This window comes from Rhinatrema bivittatum, chromosome 6, assembly GCF_901001135.1.
Source record: "Rhinatrema bivittatum chromosome 6, aRhiBiv1.1, whole genome shotgun sequence".
In the NCBI taxonomy this organism is placed as follows: Eukaryota; Metazoa; Chordata; class Amphibia; order Gymnophiona; family Rhinatrematidae; genus Rhinatrema; species Rhinatrema bivittatum.
Genome location: NC_042620.1, coordinates 252,194,030 through 252,214,232, shown reverse-complemented (window position 1 = coordinate 252,214,232; position 20,203 = coordinate 252,194,030). Strand labels below are relative to the sequence as shown.

The 20,203-nt window shown below is 50.2% G+C and overlaps 2 protein-coding genes across 7 annotated transcripts in view; one reads left to right on the top strand and one right to left on the bottom strand.

Moving 5' to 3' along the window:
* CCDC189 (coiled-coil domain containing 189) overlaps window positions 1-16,508 on the bottom strand; it is a 45,788-nt gene extending 29,280 nt beyond the window's left edge. The window contains exons 1-4 of one of the 2 annotated variants that reach the window (XM_029606813.1): window positions 16,346-16,508; window positions 15,888-15,919; window positions 15,113-15,178; window positions 14,769-14,938 (exon numbers count right to left, since the gene is read on the bottom strand). In XM_029606813.1, the coding sequence (XP_029462673.1) occupies window positions 14,769-14,938; window positions 15,113-15,178; window positions 15,888-15,919; window positions 16,346-16,375 (298 nt within the window). In that variant the 5' untranslated portion in view covers window positions 16,376-16,508. The remainder of the gene's footprint in view (window positions 1-14,768; window positions 14,939-15,112; window positions 15,179-15,887; window positions 15,920-16,345) is intronic. The other variant, XM_029606812.1, reaches the window with a different exon arrangement.
* Window positions 16,509-17,257: 749 nt separating this feature from the next.
* RNF40 (ring finger protein 40) overlaps window positions 17,258-20,203 on the top strand; it is an 89,504-nt gene continuing 86,558 nt past the window's right edge. For 2 of the 5 annotated variants that reach the window (XR_003857497.1, XM_029606804.1), the window contains exons 1-2: window positions 17,258-17,358; window positions 17,781-17,989. Coding sequence is in view for 3 of the 5 variants with exons in the window: in XM_029606804.1 (XP_029462664.1) it covers window positions 17,858-17,989 (132 nt within the window). In the remaining 2 variants the exon portion in view is untranslated. Of the gene's footprint in view, window positions 17,364-17,482; window positions 17,503-17,780; window positions 18,030-20,203 lie in introns of those variants that run through there. The other 3 variants (XM_029606805.1, XM_029606806.1, XM_029606807.1) reach the window with 3 other exon arrangements.

The window sequence follows — 20,203 nt, the reverse complement described above, 5'->3', positions numbered from 1 at the left end:
CTGTGAAGACACAGAACACTGCGAGCAAGAAGTAGCGCAGAGCTGAGCAGGATCAAGAACCCAAACGCGGTGGGCGTCTGGACTGATCCATGGTACTACAGGAACGAAAATTAGCAGGTAAATAATAATTTTCTTTTCCCTGTACGTACCTGGATCAGTCCAGACAGTGGGATGTACCCAAGCTTCCCTAAATCGGGTGGGGTCCTGCGAGGCCTGCTCGGAGAACCTGCTCGCCAAAGTGTTCAGAGACTGAAGAGGCGAGGTGCCGCCTGAGAACGTGTAGAATGCGCTACGATTCCGGGTGGGGGAGTCCGACCCGCCCCAATGTAGGAAGCAGCAATGCCGGCCTTCAGCCATCTGGCAATGGTAGTCTTCGAGGCCTGAGACCCCTTCTTAGGACCGGCCCAGAGTACGAAGAGATGGTCAGAGGTCCGGAACTCATTTGTAGCCTCCAGATAGAGGCGCAGAGTGCGCTTGACATTCAAGAGACGGAGAGACTTCGGCTCTGAGGAAGAGAAGGATGGCAACTCCACCGTCTGGTTCACATGGAATGCAGAAACCACCTTCGGAAGGAAGGAGGGAACGGTGCGAAGCGAAACTCCAGAGTCGGAGAAACGGAGATAGGGCTCTCTACACGACAGAGCCTGCAGCTCCGAGATGCGTCGAGCGGAACAGATGGCCACAAGAAATACAGTCTTGAGAGTGAGATCCTTTATCGTTGCATTGCGCAGCGGCTCGAACGGTGGTCCCGACAGGGAGCAAAGCACAAGGTTAAGACTCCAGGAGGGACAAGGGTTCCGTAACGGAGGACGCATATGCTTGCCACCCTTGAGAAAACGAGCAATGTCAGGATACTGTAGAAGAGAGCCCCCATCGCTCAACAGCGAACCAAGGGCGGCCACCTGAACCCGTAGTGAATTATAGGCGAGCCCTTTTTCCACCCCCGCCTGTAGAAACTGAAGGATCTGAGGTACAGAAGCCTTAGCGGGTCTCGTGGCCTGGGTGGTACACCATAGCTCGAACACCTTCCAGACTCGAACATAGGCCGCCGATGTCGATGTCTTTCGTGCCCGCAATAGCGTGGATACTACTGCCTCCGGGTAGCCCCGACGCCGGAGGCGGCGCCTCTCAAAAGCCAGGCCGCAAGACAGAAGAGTTCTGCCTGCTCGAAAAATACCGGGCCCTGATGTAGGAGCTGGGGGAGGTGCCCCAGCCTGATTGGCCCGTCGATCACCAGCTGTAGCAGGTCCGCAAACCTGGGTCGCCTGGGCCATTCTGGGGCAATGAAAACCACGGTCCCCTGATGGCTTTCTATTCTGCGGAGCATCCTGCCCACCAGGGGCCATGGTGGAAAAGCGTAGAGCAGAAGATGTGGCGGTCACGGGAGGACCAGGGCATCCACTCCCTCCGCGCTGCGCTCTCTCCGGCGACTGAAGAAGCGTGGAGCCTTGGCGTTGAGAGCGGACGCCATCAGATCCAAGTGGGGGGCCCCCCACCGATGGACGAGAAGTTGCATCGCTTTGTCGGAGAGAGACCACTCTCCGGGGTCCAGCAGTTGACGACTGAGGAAGTCCGCCTAGACGTTGTCCACACCGGCGATGTGCGAGGCCGCTAGCCAGACGAGATGACGCTCCGCCCATTGCATCAGCAGCGCCGCCTCGAGCGCGGGCTGCGCATGCCTCCTTATCGGTTGATGTAGGCCACGGTGGTAGCGTTGTCCGATAGGATTCTGACTTCCCGGTTCCGAAGAAGTGGGAGGAAATGTCGCAGAGCTAGCCGGACCGCTCTGGTTTCCAGACGGTTGATTGACCACTTCGCCTCCACCGTGGACCACGTCCCCTGCGTGGCGCTTCGATCGCAGACTGCACCCCAGCCTGCTAGACTGGCATCGGTGGTCACCACCACCCAATTTGGCAGATCGAGGGACACGCCACGGGCCAGGTTCGGCGGATCCAACCACCAGCCCAGACTGTCCCTGGCATTCTGCGGGAGTGGGAGAATCATCTGGTAGTCCTGCGATACTGGTTTCCAACGGGAGAGGAGCGCCCACTGTAAGGTCCTGAGGTGCGCGAAAGCCCAAGGTACAAGGTCGATGGTGGACCCCATCACTCCCAGGAGTTGCAGGTAGTCCCAGGAGGTGGGCTCTGGTAACGCAGAGAACCGTCGTGTGTGATCCCGCAAGGATTGAGCTTTGTTCTGGCGCAGAAAAACTTTGCCCAGTAGGGTGTCGAAGGTCGCCCCCCAAAAAAACCCAAGCGTTGCGAGGGCATGAGGGAGCTCTTGGAGAAGTTCACTACCCATCCCAGGGAATGTAGAAACCGTACTACTCGAGTCACCGCTGAGCATCCATGATCGAATGACTTCGTCCGGAGGAGCCAATCGTCCAGATAAGGATGAACCAGGATGCCCTCCTTCCGGAGAGCTGCTGCCACGACTACCATGATCTTGGTGAAGGTGCGCGGCGCCGTCGCCAATCCGAACGGGAGAGCCGTGAACTGAAAATGCTGGTCCAGAATTTTGAAACGAAGGAAACGGTGGTGGTCCAGGCGGATGGGAATGTGCAGGTAGGCCTCTGTTAAGTCCAGGGAGGCGAGGAACTCCCCCCGATGCACCACCGCAATCACTGACCGGAGCGTTTCCATGCGGAACCGAACGACTCGAAGGGATTTGTTGACTTCCTTGAAGTCTAGGATAGGCCGGAAGGAACCGTCCTTCTTTGGTACGACGAAATAGATGGAATAGTGGCCCGAGCCCACCTCTCCGAAGGGCACGAGCGCAATAGCGCCTATCTCCCGGAGTCTGTCCAGAGTCAGCTGCACTGCTCCTCTCTTGAGGTCCAAGCCACAGGGGGAAAAGATGAACCTTCCCTGCGGGGGGCGGACAAATTCCAATGCGTAGCCGTGTTTTATTGTATCCAGGACCCACTGGTCCGAGGTGATCCGTGCCCACTCCACGTAGAAATACGTTAGTCGGTCCCCAATCTTGGGGACAGGGGAGTGGGCGAGACTGGCATCATTGTGAAGACTTGGTATAGGGGTTCCCGGTTCCGGGAGTAGTGCGTGCGGGCAGACGCCCGCGAAAGGAGCGCGACCAGGGCTGAGACCTGGGGGTGGATGACCGGGAGCCCGCCTGTCTGTATCCCCTGATGCGCCGTTGCGCTCTGGCTCTGGTCTGAGAAGAAGAAAATGCTCTGGATGGTCGAAACCTATCCTCCGGCAGCCGATGAACAGCGTTCTCCCCCAGGGACTTGATGATCTGGTCCAAATCCTCCCCGAAGAGGAACTTGCCCCTGAAGGGAAGAGAGTCCAGACTCGACTTAGAGGACGTATCAGCCGCCGAATTGCATAGCCACAGTAGTCGTCGTGCTGCCACTACCGAAACCATGGATCTTGCGAGGACCCGAAAAAGGTTGTACGAGGCGTCCGCCCCATACGTCACTGCGGTTTCTAGCCGATCTGCCTGGGCAGCCTCATCGGACGGCAGGTTCTGAGACGTGAGGAGTTGTTGCACCCAAAGGAGACTAGCCCGCTGGGCAAGCGAACTGCACATCACCGCCCGCATACCCAGAGCGGAGACCTCGAAAACCCGCTTAAGGAAAACTTCCAACTTACGATCCTGTGTGTCCGCAACACCGCACCTCCCGTCACTGGGATAGTCGTCCTCTTCGTGACCGCCGACACTGCGGAGTCCACCTTTGGGACCTTGATGAGGTCCAGAAAATCTTCGGGGAGCGGGTACGGCTTTTCCATAGCCCGGCTGCTCTTCAGGGAGGCCTCCGGGGTGTCCCATTCCCTGGTGAGAAGTTGTAAAAACGAGTCATGAATGGGAAAAGCCCGAGCCCTCAGCCGGAGTGCCGCCAGGACAGGATCTCCCTTCCTTGAAGAAGTGACGACAGCGGGAGCTACTGGGGCAGGCGGGTCTGGTGGCGGGTCCAAATCTAATTCTTGGATGATCTGCGGGATGAGGTCGTCCAGCTCTTCCCTCTGGAAGAGGCGTAGGGTACGCGGATCATCCCCCTCCTGCGTGCCGTCCCCTTGTCCCCCGTCCGAGAGGTCAAGTCCATGTCCCGCTGGGTCTGGCACCGCCCCCACTGCCGCGGGCGTGGATCGGACCCGGGTAGGAAGGCGGGAGGCCCCCACTCCCGGAGGGTCGGGGGGGGCCGGCGTCGAGGGCGACATCCGAGGGATCTTAGGAGGGAGGGGTCCCACAGGTGCTTCCAGCCCCTGCAGATAAGCGGTATGCATGAGCAGGATAAACTCCGGAGAGAACCCCGGCCTGCTCGGGTGCGCTTCGGGGGCGGCGTGGTTCCTGCTCCCTGGCTCTGGGTGCTTGGTTCCTGCACCAAAATCGGGGGAACACCCCCGCTGGTAGAGTCCTCCAGGGATCCGTTCTCCCTCGTGGCCTCCAGGGATCCGTTCCCCCTCGTGGCCTGCGCCTCAGGGCGCTCAGAATGTAAAATGGCCGCCGTTCCCGCCAAAAATGGCGGAGTGGCCGGCCCGCGCCGCCCGGGCAAAAAAGAGAAATCAGTCAGGGACTGTGAGGTACCTTCCCCCCCGGGGAGGCATCGTGCACAGATGCCCTCCCGGGAAATCCGGGACCCCGGGTCTCCGCAGGCCGCACAGCGGGACGGCCGCGGCATCGGGATCGCTGTAGGAGAAAAGAAAAAGCCACGGGGGGGGGCCACGCGCAGAAAAGCGCCGCTGCGGGGGGGCCTGGTCGGCCCGCACTGCCCGCTGTCCGAAAATAGAGGAGGGTGCCGCGGGGGGGGCCTTCCCGGCCACACGACCCGCCCCAGACATCTTTCCCTAAATGGCTCAGCAGCCCATGAGGAGCTGTAAAATGGCCGCGGGTGAGGGAGTAAAGAGCGAAGAGGCCGGCTCCACCGGCTTTCGCGGGCACCGGGGGCTGAGCTGTGAAGGAAAAAACTACAAAGGAAAAAAACAAACTTACCCCTGGCTGCAACGAGAAATAAACAGCAAGGCCGCAGAGAAGAGACAAGGAAGATAAGCCACTCCCCAGAAGTTGAAAGAACTCTGCCTTTTTTTTTTTTTTTAAACTTAATACAAACTTGATACAAACTTGATCCACAGAAAAAGACAACAACAAGCCATAATCAAGCTAGAAAGTGAAGAAAAAGGAAAAGGAGGGGAAGCCTGATTCCCCTACTCGCATCTGCTGGAGTCAGAAGATACTGAACTCCTGCAGAGGGGGTAGTAGTATATATGGATACGCCCCCTCAAAGCTTGTGCTGACTCCATCTGCTGGATTGGGGACATAACCCACTGTCTGGACTGATCCAGGTACGTACAGGGAATGTAAGATATCTAAATGTATGTGTTGGGACTGAATAGCCCCCACCGGAAAGTGAAATACTGAGCTCTGATTTATAGCCTAGTTTTGTTTGAGACAAAGAAATCTGCACTGCACTTGTCTGTGTACTGCACAGTATAAATCCTCATCCGCCGCCTCAATTATTCAGAACAGATAAAAGACGCTAGATGCAGATCTGTTCTCCTGTGCAGTTTTGTCCTGGGACTTGGGGGGGGGCGAATTTCTTAAACCTTATGCCAACTCCTTGCAGGGGCAATGCTGGGGTTGCACTGCTTGCCTGACTGGGGGACTGGGTCAAGGGACATGAGCCTACAATTTAGTGCATTGTTGTATTATATTATCTCTTTCTTTTTGCTGTTCTGTACATAAACATGAAGCTAGCAATAGTTTTGTTTTTAATCTATCACTGTCTTATATTTATTTATATACCATCATTGAGGTATACAATAACGGCGGTTTACACATATATGCACATATGCTATAGTTTCTGACGTATTACCTGTGACACATTTTTGCCAGAACATTTTCGTACTAAAATGTTTTAAAAAGTAACTTTTCTACTAATCTCCTGTGTCCTTGTCTTCTTCCCCACACGATTTACGATCAGTTATTGCGCCACCTCGCTCCCTGCGCTTCATTTTGTAGTTTGCCTGTGACAGGGCCGGCTCTAGGTTCATCAGCACCCTGTGTGAAAATTTAAATTTGACACCTTTCCCCCTAAAAAATGCTGACTTCGTGTGCCACCACCCACAATCCCCAAGCCCCTCCCCCTCATCTTCCATTCAGCTTCTCCCATCCCTAACTCCCCCCCCCCCACACCTTCCATGCTTCCCTCTTCACCTATCAACCCCCATTTTCCAATACCTATCATCTTCTATCCTTCCCTATGACCTGGCAGGCGGCAGAGACAGAAAAGCAGTCCAGGAGCCCTGGCACTTCTAATGTCCTCCTCTTGTGGCCAGGTCCTCTCTTTCGTGTGGTTTAAAAAAGCTGATCCAAAAAGTTAACTGTGTGAGAAGGAGAGGAGGAGGTTAGAAGCACTGGGCTGCTGGCTTCACAAGGAGGGGGAACAGCATAACCACTTTTTTTTTTTGGACCCAAGGACCATTTCATGGCTGAACTGTAGCAGATCTTCAGCATTACAGGACATCCCCAGAAGCTGATCCATCTCTTAGCTTTCTGTTCCATTTGTGACCCAGGCAGGGGACCCTCTTCACTCCCAAGATCTCAGCAAGTCCTTCCTATATCCCTACAGAGTTCATGAGGGGTGGTTAGTGCAGGCAGCATGGTGGTAGTCACCTGACATCAGTGAGGAGTAGCTTTGGTCCTGCACAGACCACATCCGGGCAGTGCAACCATGACGACTTTTTTGTCCCTGCAGCCGCATCATAAAGGAAGTAGTGGCCTAACACTGTTGTGCCCCACCTCCTCCTCGCAGTGCCTATAGGGCCCCAGGGCTGAAAAGAAAATTATTCCTTACCTGCTAATTTTCGTTCCTGTAGTACCAAGGATCAGTCCAGACGGTGGGTTATGTCCCCCGTCCAGCAGATGGAATCAGACAAGAACTTCTGAGGGCGCTGCCATATAAGACAGCCTATCAAGATTCCCTCTTCAGTAAATAGACTATCAAAGCCATAACAAAAGAGGAAAGCATGAGGAATCAAGCAAAAAACATGTGTGTCAAATAACTCTGAACTAGAACCTGAATCAATGGCAACTTGCCAAGAGAACTAGAACAGAACGCTTTAGTGGAAAAAATTCATGTAGGGACAGAGAAAAACCTATGATAGGACATCGAGCAGGAAATCCCCTAATGTAAATATCAGCGAATCTGAGGGAGGGCGTCTGGACTGATCCTTGGTACTAAAGGAACGAAAATTAGCAGGTAAGGAATACTTTTCTTTTCCCTGTACGTACCAGGATCAGTCCAGACGGTGGAATGTACCAAAGCTTCCCTACTGAGGGTGGGCCGTAGATAGCCCTGCTCAAATGACCTTGTGACCAAAATACCCGAAGGTTGGAGACTGGACATCCAGGCGATAGTGACGTGCGAAAGTATGCAAGGACTTCCAGATGGCCACTCTACATATCTCCTGAGTGGAAACTGAGTGGCTCTCCGCCCAGGAGGTCGCTTGGGAGCGAAGAGAATGAGCATTGACGCCCGCCGGAGGTGGTTTTCCTGCGCCAATGTATGCCGCCGCAATTGCCGCCTTCAGCCAATGGGCAATCGTCACCTTAGAAGTCTTAGACCCCTTCTTGGGACCCGACCAAAGTACAAACAGGTGGTCCGAAAGACGAAAGTCATTGGTAAGCTCCAGGTACCGCATCAGGCAACGTTTGACATCGAGCTTGCATAGCTCCCTCGGTTCGGCCGCTGAGAAGGAAGGAAACTCTACCGTCTGATTCAGATGGAACGTGGAGACCACCTTGGGCAGGAACGAGGGTACCGTGGGCAAGGAAACCCCCGAGTCAGTGAAGCATAGATACGGTTCCATGCAGGAAAGCGCTTGCAGCTCGGAGACGCGTCGGGCCGAGCAAATGGCCACAAGAAAAACCGTCTTGAGCGTCAGGTCCTTGAGAGAAGAGATACGTAATGGTTCAAAAGGTGGTCCGCCCAGGATCCGGAGTACCAGGTTGAGTCTTCAAGGCGGACAAGGAGCTTGGAGTGGTGGTTTCAAATGCTTTACGCCCTTGAGGAAATGGACAACGTCCGGGTGTGACGAAAGCGGAATCTTCTCCTCTCGGCAAAGCAGAGCCCCTAGAGCCGCTACCTGTAACCGCAGAGAGTTGTAGGCTAAACCCTTCTCCAAGCCCGCTTGTAGAAAAGAGAGAATCTGAGATACGGAAGCATGTCCGGGCAGTGTTGAATGTGCCGAGCACCATGCCTCGAAGACCTTCCAGACCAGAACATAGGCAAATGAGGTAGAGGTCTTACGCGCATGGAGGAGGGTCGAGATCACCGCCTCCAGATAACCACGGCGTCTCAGTTTGCGCTTCTCAAAAGCCAAGCCGCAAGCCAAGCCGCAAGACAGAAGCGATCTGCCTGTTCGAAAAATATTGGGCCTTGTCGGAGCAGGTGGGGAAGGTGACCGAGGCGTAGGGGTCCATCCAACGCTAGATTGAGTAGGTCTGTGAACCGGGGCCGGCGAGGCCACTCCGGGGCCACCAGAATTACGGCGCCCTGGTGGTGCTCGATCCTCCGTAGAACCTTTCCCACTAGTGGCCACGGTGGGAATGCATAGAGTAGGAGATGACGGGGCCAAGGCAGCACTAGGGCATCTATGCCCTCCGCGCCCCTTTCCCGTCTGTGGCTGAAGAATTGAGGAGCCTTCGTGTTGTGAGCTGTCGCCATGAGATCTAAGTGGGGGGTCCCCTATCGTTGTATCAGGAGCCACATCGCCTCTTCAGAGAGCTCCCACTCTCCCGGATTGAGATGTTGACGGCTTAGGAAGTCTGCTTAGATGTTGACCACTCCTGCGATGTGCGATGCCGCCAACCGAGCCAGATGAAGTTCCAACCACTGCATGAGCTTGTCCGTTTCCAGCGAGACGTGGCGACTTCTTGTACCCCCCTGGCGATTTATGTATGCCACCGTGGTCGCATTGTTCGAGAGGATCCTGACCGCCCGATGGCGAATGAGAGGGAGGAAAGCCTTCAACGCTAGTTGGACCGCTCTGGTCTCAAAGCGGTTGATCAGACACCGCGCTTGAGATTTCGTCCACTGCCCCTGCAGGGACCTCGTCTGGCATACTGCACCCCATCCGGAGAAACTGGCATCTGTGGTGACTATTACCCAGTCCGGGACGTCCAGAGGCATACCTTGGGCCAAGTCCTCTGCCAAGCGCGGTAGTGGGAGGATGGCCTGGAAGTCTCGCAACACTGGTTTCCAGCGGGAGAGCAATGCTCTCTGTAGTGGACGCATGTGTGCAAAGGCCCAGGGTATCAGATCGATAGTAGACACCATGGAGCCCAGGACTTGAAGATAATCCCAGGCTGTGGGTAAGGGGAGGCCAGAGAAGCGTAAGATCTGGGCCTGTAATGCCTGGGCCCGGTCCGGCCGCAGGAAGACCTTGCCTTCCGCCGTGTCAAATCGCGCCCCCAAGAAGTCCAACGACTGGAATGGAGTAAGATTGCTCTTGGTATAGTTGACAATCCAGCCAAGTGACTGGAGTAGTCGTACAACTCTGTCGACCGCCTGGTAGCCTTGCCTCAAGGATTTTGCACGAATGAGCCAGTCGTCCAGGTAGGGGTGGACTAAAATTCCCTCCCGACGGAGGGCAGCCGCCACGACCACCATGACCTTTGTAAAGACGCATGGAGCAGTCGCCAGGCCAAACGGGAGGGCCTGGAACTGAAAGTGCTGTCCTAATATCTTGAACCGCAGAAACCGTTGATGGGCCTTGAATACGGTATGTGTAGGTACGCCTCCGTGAGGTCCAGGGAAGCCAGGAACTCTCCTCTGTGGACTGCCGCGATGACTGAGCGCAGGGTCACCATCCTGAAGCGTGGAACCTTGAGGGCCTTGTTCACAGATTTGAGGTCCAGGATTGGACGGAAGGTGCCCTCCTTTTTGGGGACCACGAAATAAATGGAATAGTGGCCCCGGCCCACTTCTGAGGGGGGCACCAGAACAACTGCCCCCAGCGTGAGGAGACAGTCTAGAGTCTGGCGTACTATGATTTGTTTTTGGGGGGAGCCACAGGGGGAAAAGAGAAACCTCACTCTTGGGACCCGAGCAAAGTCCAATATGTAGCCGTGCTTTAGAATATCTAGGACCCACTGATCCGAAGTGATCCGGACCCACTCCTCGCAGAAGAGGGAGATCCGGTCCCCTATTCTGGGGATCAGAGAGTGGGTCGGCCTGGCATCATTGAGAGGGCTTGGAGGACATCCCGTGGGGCATCGCTTCTTTGGCAGGTCTGCGCCCACGAAATGGCTGGGTCCAGGAATGCGAGCGGGATGAGGGTGTTCGTGGAGTTTGTCGTCTCGTAGTCCGAAAATGGCGTTGATTGCGAAAGCAACTTCTGGAGGAACTGAAAGATCTTGTGGATCGTGGGCGATCCTCCGGCAGCCTGTGGACCACATTTTCACCAAGTGACTTAATGATCTGATCCAGATCCTCACCGAAGAGGAATTTACCCTTGAAGGGAAGGGAAGGGAAGGGAAGGGAAGGGAAGGTAGGTAGGTAGGTAGGTATGTATTTTTTTTTTTTTTTTTTATTTATTTATTGATTGATTGATTGATTGATTGGCTTTTATATACCAGAGTTCATGCACTAGTGCATACCACTTCGGTTTACACAGAACAAGGAACAGAAAATTACATCAAACAGATTGAACAATTAAACAAATATACAATTACATCCAACGATTGGGTATAAATAACATGGCTAACTTAGTAGGAACTTAGAGTTTGAGGTAAAGGAGAGAAATAGTACCAAGTGGTAACAGAACAATGTTAATAGCTAAATAATAAATATAAATAGTAAATACAAATTCTTATAATAAATACATACAGGTGCTTACAGATTACAGTCTTCATGAAAAGTTTACGTCTACAGAATAGGGTTAAGTAAATAAGAACTGGCGGTTATTTCTATAGGAGTGAAAACTTCAAAAACTGAGGTTACATCTGGATTAAGAGGTATTGGTGTAGCATGCTCAAATATTTAATGATTTGGAATTGTGAGACCAAGGGATCCCAGTCGAGTCTTGGAAGACTCGACTGCCGACCAGTTTTGGAGACAAAGCAGTCGCCGGGCCGACACCACCGCCACCATCGACCTGGCCAGGACCCTCAGGAGATCATATAGGGCATCCGCCCCATACGCAATTACGGTCTCCAATCGGTCTGCCTATCGAGGCTCCTCAGGGGGTAGATCCTGAGAAGTAAGGAGCTGTTGCACCCAGCGGAGACCCGCTCGTTGCGCTAGAGAACTGCAGATGGTCACCCGAACACCCAGCGCCGAGACTTCAAATACTCTCTTGAGGTACACCTTCAGCTTCCTGTCCTGAAGATCCCTCAGCGCCGTGCCCACTGTGACCGGTATAGTGGTGCGTTTGGTGACTGCCGAGACTGCGGAATTGACAGTTGGAACCTTGAGTATCTCCAAAAAATCCTCAGGGAGCGGGTATAGCTTCTCCATGGCTCTAGTAACCTTGAGGGTTGCCTCGGGTGCGTCCCATTCCCTGGATAACAACTGGAGGAAGGTGGGATGTGTAGAAAAAGCCTTCACCAGTGGACGAAGCCCAGCCAGTACTGGGTCCTCCTTCTTCACCAGGGGTTTAGACCCCGGGGGTTCTGGGGGAGGGTCGATGTCAAGTTCCTGCAAGATATGAGGAATCAGGTGTTCCAGCTCCTCCCGTTGGAAAATGTAGAGGACCCTGGGTCATACCCTTCCATCTGAGCTGCGAGGAGGGGATCGTCCATGGTCGAGTCTGGCATCGGGTCCCCCCGTCCCCGGGGGGGGGGGGTCCCCACTGGGCAGGCCAGGAGGAACCTGAGCTGCACCCCCAGCCCCCCCCTGCCGGAATGGTTCCCGAAGGGTTCCCCCGGGAAGCAGATCCGCTCGGGAAAGCTTGGGGGGGGGGGGGGGGGGCCCGGGAGGGAGATCCGGAGGGTGATACAACCTGGCCAAGTAGGCGTTATGCATTAGCAATATAAAATCCGAAGTAAACGCTGGTGGGCCTGGAGGGGGCCTAGATGAGGAGTCCCCTGGTTGAGGCCCCGAATCCAGGGGCTGCACAGGGACCAATGACAGAGGAAAAACTGAAAACGGGGCCTCCGCTTCTTCCTCTGAGGAGCCGGAGTCCATGGTGTGCTGCAACAAAATGGCCGCTGTTCCCGCGCTCCGCGGGATCGGAGGCTGCCGCTGTCCCTCAAATCGGTCCTGACCATGCGGTTCCGGAGCGGTCGTCACCTGCGAACTGCCCTCCCCACAGGGGAGACAGGCAGTGCAAATACCCTCCTGGGATAGCTGGGACCTGGGCTACCCACATGCGGTACATGCCGCTGATCTCGGCATGTCGGGGGGGGGGGAGGAGGGAGAGCGCGGGAAAAAAAATACCCTGAGATCCTCGCGCCGTGAATTACTGCTCCGGGACCTGGAGAGGCCGCTCTAATCACCCCACCAACCCGATTTCCTAGATGGCCCGCCGGGGAATGTGACCTCCCGGCTGGCGGCGACCTCGGGGAATGAGTGTCACAGGGCCGCAGGTCGGATAGCATCCGAGGGGGGGGGGGAGGGGGAGGTTGGAGACCTCCAACTTACCCCCCCCCCCCATGGCCCGGCGCGATGGTAGAGAGCCCTGAAAATGAAAGAAAACAAACTTACCCCGGCCCGCTACCTGAGGCAGGAAGAAAGGCAGACAACAGCCAAAGAAAAAGACAGAGGGAGATCTGTTGGCAAGGGCTCCGTGGAGAGCCAGGCTCTAGGCTCTCTCGCTGAAGCTAATGCTAACTCTTTTTTTTTTTTAAACTTGATTCCTCAACTCAACAGTAAGAGTACCAAACAAAGAATGAAAGGAATGAAAAGAAATACACTGAGACCAGTGTACTGGGGAACCACTGTTCTCCTGCTCCTATCTGCTGGAGTCAGAAAGATACTGAAGAAGGATACTTGATAGGCTGTCTTATATGGCAGCGCCCTCAGAAGTTCTTGTCTGACTCCATCTGCTGGACGGGGGACATAACCCACCGTCTGGACTGATCCTGGTACGTGCAGGGAAAGATTGCTGCTGGGGATAGGACAATTTCCCTCCCCCCCAGGATGGCCCTGATAGGAAGGGAGGGGAGGGGAGGGGAGGTGAAGAAGAACTCTTCAACTTTTTCAGCAGGAGAGTATGTGGTTCTTCATTATCAGATGCACTATGTGGCATCCCTTGCTGGCTTCACCTAAATAAGCTAAAGCTAAACCCTCAAAAGACTGAAGTACTATGGATTGGGAAAACCAACACTTGCATCGATTCTAGGGTAATTCTAGAAGGATCCATTGTGCCTTTCAACCACCAAGGCCATAGCCTAGGCTTTATCATAGTCTCCAAACTCTCATGTGAGGCCCAAATACTATTTGTGACAAAGACTGCCTTTTATCAACTACAAAAAAAGTCACCTTCAACTTCTATTTGACGGACAAGCCTTCATTACAGTTGCATAGGCTTGTGTTGTCTCCTGCCTAGACTATTGCAATTCACTTTATGCTGTTCTCTTAATAAAGCTAAATCACTGCCTGCAACATAAGCAACATGCTGCAGTGTCGAGCCTGCTTAATTCCAACAAATTTGCATGGATCACTCCACTACTAAAGACTTTGTTGGCTTCCAGTCATCTTCAAGATCCCTATTCTGGCTTACAACACAATCAAGGGCCTGGCTCCATCCTACTTAAAAGTCGACTCTACCTGTACACCCTGCTCCCTCCACTGTGCATATTGCCTTGTACTCAATTGGTAGTGCTGGCTCCCAATGAAATGCAGCTCTGCAGCATGAGAAAGAGGACCTTTCATAGGATGGGCCCCCACCCTCTGGAACTCATTAACACTGGACGTCAGACTTGTAACTGACGACCTCCCTTTCAAGAAGAAACTACAAACTTGGCTGTTCATTGAAGCCTTCGGACCAATCAGACACCCGTCGGTCAGACCCTGCACCTAAATGGAGCTTCATGGCTTCTCACACCAGCTCCCTCCCAGTGATACCTCAACTTGCCCCTGACTGCTTGTTACATGAACATGGTTCTATGCCTTATAGTTTTTTGTTACCTAGTATGATGCTTATTATGGCTAATGTAAACCTCTTGTAAGTTATAATTTTTTATTGTCTAGCATACTGCTGGTTACCTCCAAGGCAAATCTCACTTTTCTGTAACATGCTTTGAACTCTTTCATGCTGGAAAAGTGTGTAATAAATAAACAATGATGATGAAGATAATTTGATGGATGGCACCTTCTGCGATCACACAGGTCTCACAACCTATAAGACAGCATTGATGGCTGTAAAAGATTTGCTTCTCCTTAAGAGAAAGAGCCTTAACCCCAGAATCAGGGCAAGACTGCAGGGTTTGCACCACCTCCATCTGCTGGAGACAGAGAAATACTGAGGGGATGCAGGTTATATGTATATGTAAGAGTTATATGTAAAGCATTTTAAGCTAAGTTCTTGTTTCAATGTAAACCGATGTGATCCAGTGTATGTCGGTATATAAAATTGCTAAATAAAATAAATAAATGCAGGTGGTACACCAGGTTAAGAGAGGGTGCTCTTTGAGTTTTTCTCTGTCTCCAGCAGATGGAAAGGAGGCATAATCCACAGTCGGAATTGACCCGGGTACGTACAGGGAATGATAATTTGATGGATGGCACCTTCTGCGATCACATAGGTCTCACAACCTATAAGACAGCATTAACAGCTGTAAAAGATTTGCTTCTCCTTGTATCTTACCCATGCAGACCTCATGGGTCTTTTTTACAATGGAGAAAAGACAGGATGTTTGAGCATCACTGAATCCTTGCTCCCTGCAGAACAGCACAGTGTAGTAATACAACTCCAGCAGCACTGCAGCACGCTGATCTATCTCTGCATCTGTGAGTGAGAACAGTCCTGCCAATACCCTGCAGACACAGAGAAGGGAGTCAATAAGGGCAAAGTCCCCCCCAAACCAGCACCTCTGATGGAAAAAGCCAGCTACCATAAGAGATAGAAGCATGAGGACTAAAAATGCCATTTCCCTTATAGTATCCTCACCAGGCTAGGATAAAGTGACAGCTATTTTGGATATCACGTACCGTTTCAACTCTTCTCCAGTTTGTGCTTTCCCTATTACTTCCATCTGCTGCATATTAAGGTCCTGCCTGCAAAGGAACATAATTAAAAGTAACCTCAGCTACTGCAGACATAGCAGTCCCAGTCTCTCCCAGCAGGAGGCAATGTAGGCAAAGGAAAATTGGGTTCTTACCTGCTAATTTGACATGCAGCCACCCAGGGGAAAAAACGCCACTGGAACCTCAATCGCGGCACAGGCAGCCCCCCCTGAGGAATTATGCCATCTCAGGGTGCAAGGGGGAGGACCGGCTCACCAGTTAATCCCCCTACTCACTGGCAGAAGAAGCGGCTCCGGGAAAACGGCTAACCGGGTATCTAACCCCAGCCGTGCCTCAACCAAGGCAGCAGCCTTGGGAGGACTGACTGTCACCTCCAGAAAGAACTCCAACTACTTAAAAAAATGTTTTTTTTAATAGCTTGATTTAGCCCCTGGTAGAAAGCAAACTCCTCTAGGTCTTACTATTCCCAGCTTGCTTTGCTTTCCTTGTTTTTTGTTTTTTTTTTTAATGGATCAGGACCGCAGGTTCTATCACCCTCATCGGCTAGAGTCAGAGAAATACTGAAGGATCGCAGGTGGCACACCAGGATAAGAGGGGGTGCCTTTCAGTTTTTTCTCTGACTCCATCTGCTGGAAGGGAGACACAACCCAGCAGTCTGGACTGATACTGGTACGTACAGGGAACTGGATTTCATGCATTCACAAGAGAAGTTTTATTTTTTTGAATTCTACATACTTACCATAGGCAAATTCTGGCTTTATGAGTCTTTGGCTGTAAAAAAAAAAAAAAAAAAAGCAAATAAATAGGACTACAGTTGGCAGTCTACAATGCAAGTAATATTCAGGGCTGTATGTTCCAGTGCACAATGCAAGTAAGGCACAGGACTAAATGCCACATATATGAGCGTAGATAAATTAGATACAGATCTACAATACCATTATACAATGCAGAAAAATAATAATACATACAACTATAGCTAACAATTTGAAATGAAAGCAAATACTACATAGGACTACACATCCCAGCGTGCACCACGGGTAAATAAGAGGTCGGACTAAGGTTACAAATGTGCAATAAACGTAAATCATCCATACAGGTGGTAGAGAGCACCGCAAGTAAACAACATTCAAGACATGTAGTGCAGATAATAATATAAAGAACTACAACGACCCGCATGATTATTCAAGCCCTACTTACCAGCCACATTGTCTCCCAGGTCGCCGACATTCTCCTGCCGTCTCTCCTACAGAACCCAAACCGTCTCCATGGCTACCGCCTATGAGATACTTCCTCCGATAAAGATTAGCCAATGGAATAATCCGAAAAAAAAAACCACCTCCGCTTTGCTGGATGTTTTTTTCTTAAAGGCGCCATAGGAGTTATTCTCTATTCAATTTGATTGACCTTCAATTTATATTTATTAAATTAAATTAAATTAAATTAAATTAAATTAAAATGTGCCTTTCCACAGGACGATCGCGTTAAAGCAGTGTGCTGGTTACTATGATACTATGTCAATACAAATGTTCCCCCCCCCCCCCCCTTTTTGCTCACCTGGGAACCTATATTCCAAGGAGTTTATGATTAATAGGAATATTATCCAACTGAATGAATGGAACAATTTAGGGAAATATGACGAGAATATTAGAGACTATGTTTAGAAACACCGCCCGACACTATTAAATATAATAAAAACCAAATATGCCAATAAACATGTTTATTATATTAAAGCATAATATTAGTAGTAAAATCTAATAAAAATTGAGCCTAAAAGCAAGAACAATAATCTTAACAGTAACAATATTCACATACACGAATATTCCAACAAATAAAGAAAACCAAACACTAACTTTGATAACGCTCATTCTACTAACTGATACTTTGTGAAGCTTTAATTTCAGTGATCACGCTATCAATACAAACTTAATAGACAAAGCAATTAACAATATCACGATTTCCATAACTGTAGTAAAACTCTAGCATGACAATACTGAAAATGATAAAAAATTTAATACAATAAAGTACAGAAATAAGAATGCACCGTTTCCACCCCGCAGTGGGTGCCAAAGTTGTTAACAATGCGCATGTGCGGTTTTGCGCGCAGGCTCACGGGCTGGCAAGAGTTTTTACGACCGTGGCCGTGTAGCGTTCCCTACGAGGAAGAAAATGGCGGTGGTTAAAGTAGTTAAGTGGCTGTTGCTCGAAGAAAGGTGAGGTAAGGGTAGAGAGCACAGTATGCATCTATTCCAGGCTCTCTTGTCACCGATACAGGGAAACGGGGGAGGGGGCCGAGACGTCATTTATATTGTTTACTGTTGCGCCAGGGCCGCTTCCTGTCACTGCTGGAGATTGAGGCGAGTGGATGGCGACGTAATTGTATATCTGGCCCCTACTTTTTGAGTCTGCTGTTACTGTCACGGGGAATCGAAATAACATTTATATCCACCCATATTTCCAGACCGTTCGGAAGGATCAGTGAGTGGATAGGGACAACATGTATACGTGCGTGAGGGAGGAAAACGATGCTCCCACTGGTTTCTCCTGTCATTGTCGCAGAGGGAGAGAGGGAGGAAGGAACAGGCTATTATTATAATTACTATGCCCAGGCTTGAATCATATTTTTTCCCTACAGGTGAATGACCCCCTTTGAGAGAGAGGAAGTGATTGACATCTGATTCTGACCAAGAGCTCCTCTGGAAAAGACCCACTATGTCCGGGGCTGGCAGCAAGCGTGCAGCAGGGGATGGGGTCTCAGGGCCCTCAGAAAAGCGAGCCAATCAGGAGGAGAAGACTACCACCACTCTCATTGAGCCCATCCGCCTGGGTGGCATCTCCTCCACGGTGAGGCCAGGAGTGTACTCAGTATCTCCTGTTAACAGATGTGAGTGAAATGTCTTTAGAAGCCATGCTGTCCTGAGCAGGAGCCAAAGAATGACATTTCCGAGGGCATGCTTTGATATGTACAACCACTTTGGATAATAAGTGGAACAAATGCAACTGATTAGAGTGGCATACAGCAAGATCTCTGCTTCTCTCTGTGCAGTGAGTGAGAAGCTCCAGCAGCAGGGATTATTTCAAGATAATTTTCAAGTGAGGTAGTGACTCAGAGCAAAGAGTACAAGTCAAATTTTGATAACTAAAGGTTAAAATGTTATGGAATTTTTCTTATAGTTTTCTTCTCTGTCCTTTCTCCTGCCTTTTCTGTTCTTTCTCCAAGTTTCTTGATGGTTTCTCCTGGCACCTGGTCACATATCCATTTATGTGCCTACATCTGTACTTTAATGCTTCTCTGAATAAGGCTGGTGAATCAAGTCTTCTGCTGGTAGTTAGAAAGTGGTGCTAATGCTTTTTAGTAAGCCTGCTAACAAGAATGTGTTTGGGAAAGCGTGGAAGACCAAGAGATGGCCTAAATTGCAGGGGACATGTTGAAGTAAGAATATAAGGATTACTGTGCTGGAACAGGCCAAGTCTGTCAAGCCCAGCATTCAGTCTCTTCAACAGTGGTCAAACCAGGTCTCATGTACCTGCCAGATCCCACAAAATAGATCTAATTCCTGTTACTCACTCCCAGGGATAGCAATAGCGTTCTTTGATATACCTGGCTAATAAGGTGTAATGGACTTTTCCTCCAGGAACTTGTCCAAACATCTTTTAAACTCTGCTATGCTAGTTGCCTTGACCACATTCTCACAGATTTCACATCTTGATTGTGTGCTGAGTGAAAAAGTACTTTATGGTCTATTTTGAGTCTGCTGGTTGGTATTTATTTATTTATTTTTTTAATGCTACTAAAACAAGCATCCCCTTCTTTTAGTAATAGTTGAAAAGGTAAATACTTATCCTTTATTTACCAGTTCCACACCATTCATGATTTTATAAACTTCTATCATGTCCCCATTGATGTCTCTTTGCCTGTATAGTCTCTCATTATAGGAGAGATATTTCATCCTCTTTATCATTTTTGTTGACCTCCTCTGTAACTTTTCTAGTTCTGCTGTGTCTTTCTTGAGATGGGACAAATAGAACTGCACACAGTATTCAAGGTCTGGTCTCACCGTGGCTCAATAACAGAGGCAATATAATTTCCCCTTTATTCTCCATTTCTTTTTGGATTATTTCTAACATTCTCTTTAATTGTTTGTTTGACTGCCACTGCACACTGAGCTGAGGATTTCAACATATTGTTTACAAGGACTCCAAAGTCCTTTTCCTGGGTATTGAGTCCCAATTGAGAACCCAGCATTGTGCACCTGTAGTTGGGATTATTTTTCCTTATGGACATCACTTGCACTTCTCCATTCAGTTCCCAGTTTTCTAGTCTCACAAGGTTCTTCTGCAGTTCCTCACAATCTGCTGCCATTTTAACAACTTTGAATAATTTTGTGTTATCTGCAAATTTGATCAACTCACTCATTTGTTTTTTCAGATAATTTATGAATATGTTAAACAGCACTGATTTCAGTACCAATCACTGTGGTACTCCACTAACTATCATTCTTCATTTCTAAAACTGACCATTTAGTCCTGCCCTCTGTTTTTGCCCTTTTAACCAGTTACTAATCCCCCATAGAAAACTGCCTCCTGTCCGCTGAGTTTGCAATTTCCTGAGGAGTCTTTCATGGGGGCCATTGTCAAATGCCTTCTGACAATCCAAATACATATCAACCAGCTCACCTTTATCTATTTGTTTATTTACACCTTCAAAAAATTCTGAAAGATTGGTAAGACAAGGCTTCCCCTTGCTAAAAGTATGTTGACTCTTCTCCATTAAGCTATGTCTAACTATGTGGCCAGTGATTTTGTTTTTAAGAATGGTTTCTATCATTTTGCCAAGCACTGACATCGGGCTCATCGGTCATTTCCTGGATCACCCCTGGAACTCTTCTTAAAAATCGGCATCACATTGGCCACCTTCCAGAATTCAGGAATCATGGCTGTTTTTAAATGATAGGTTACAGATTACTAGTAACAGGTTAGTGATTTAATGTTTTAGTTCTTTTAGAACTCTGGGGTGGATGCCATCTGGTTCCGCTGATATATTACTCTTTAGTTTGT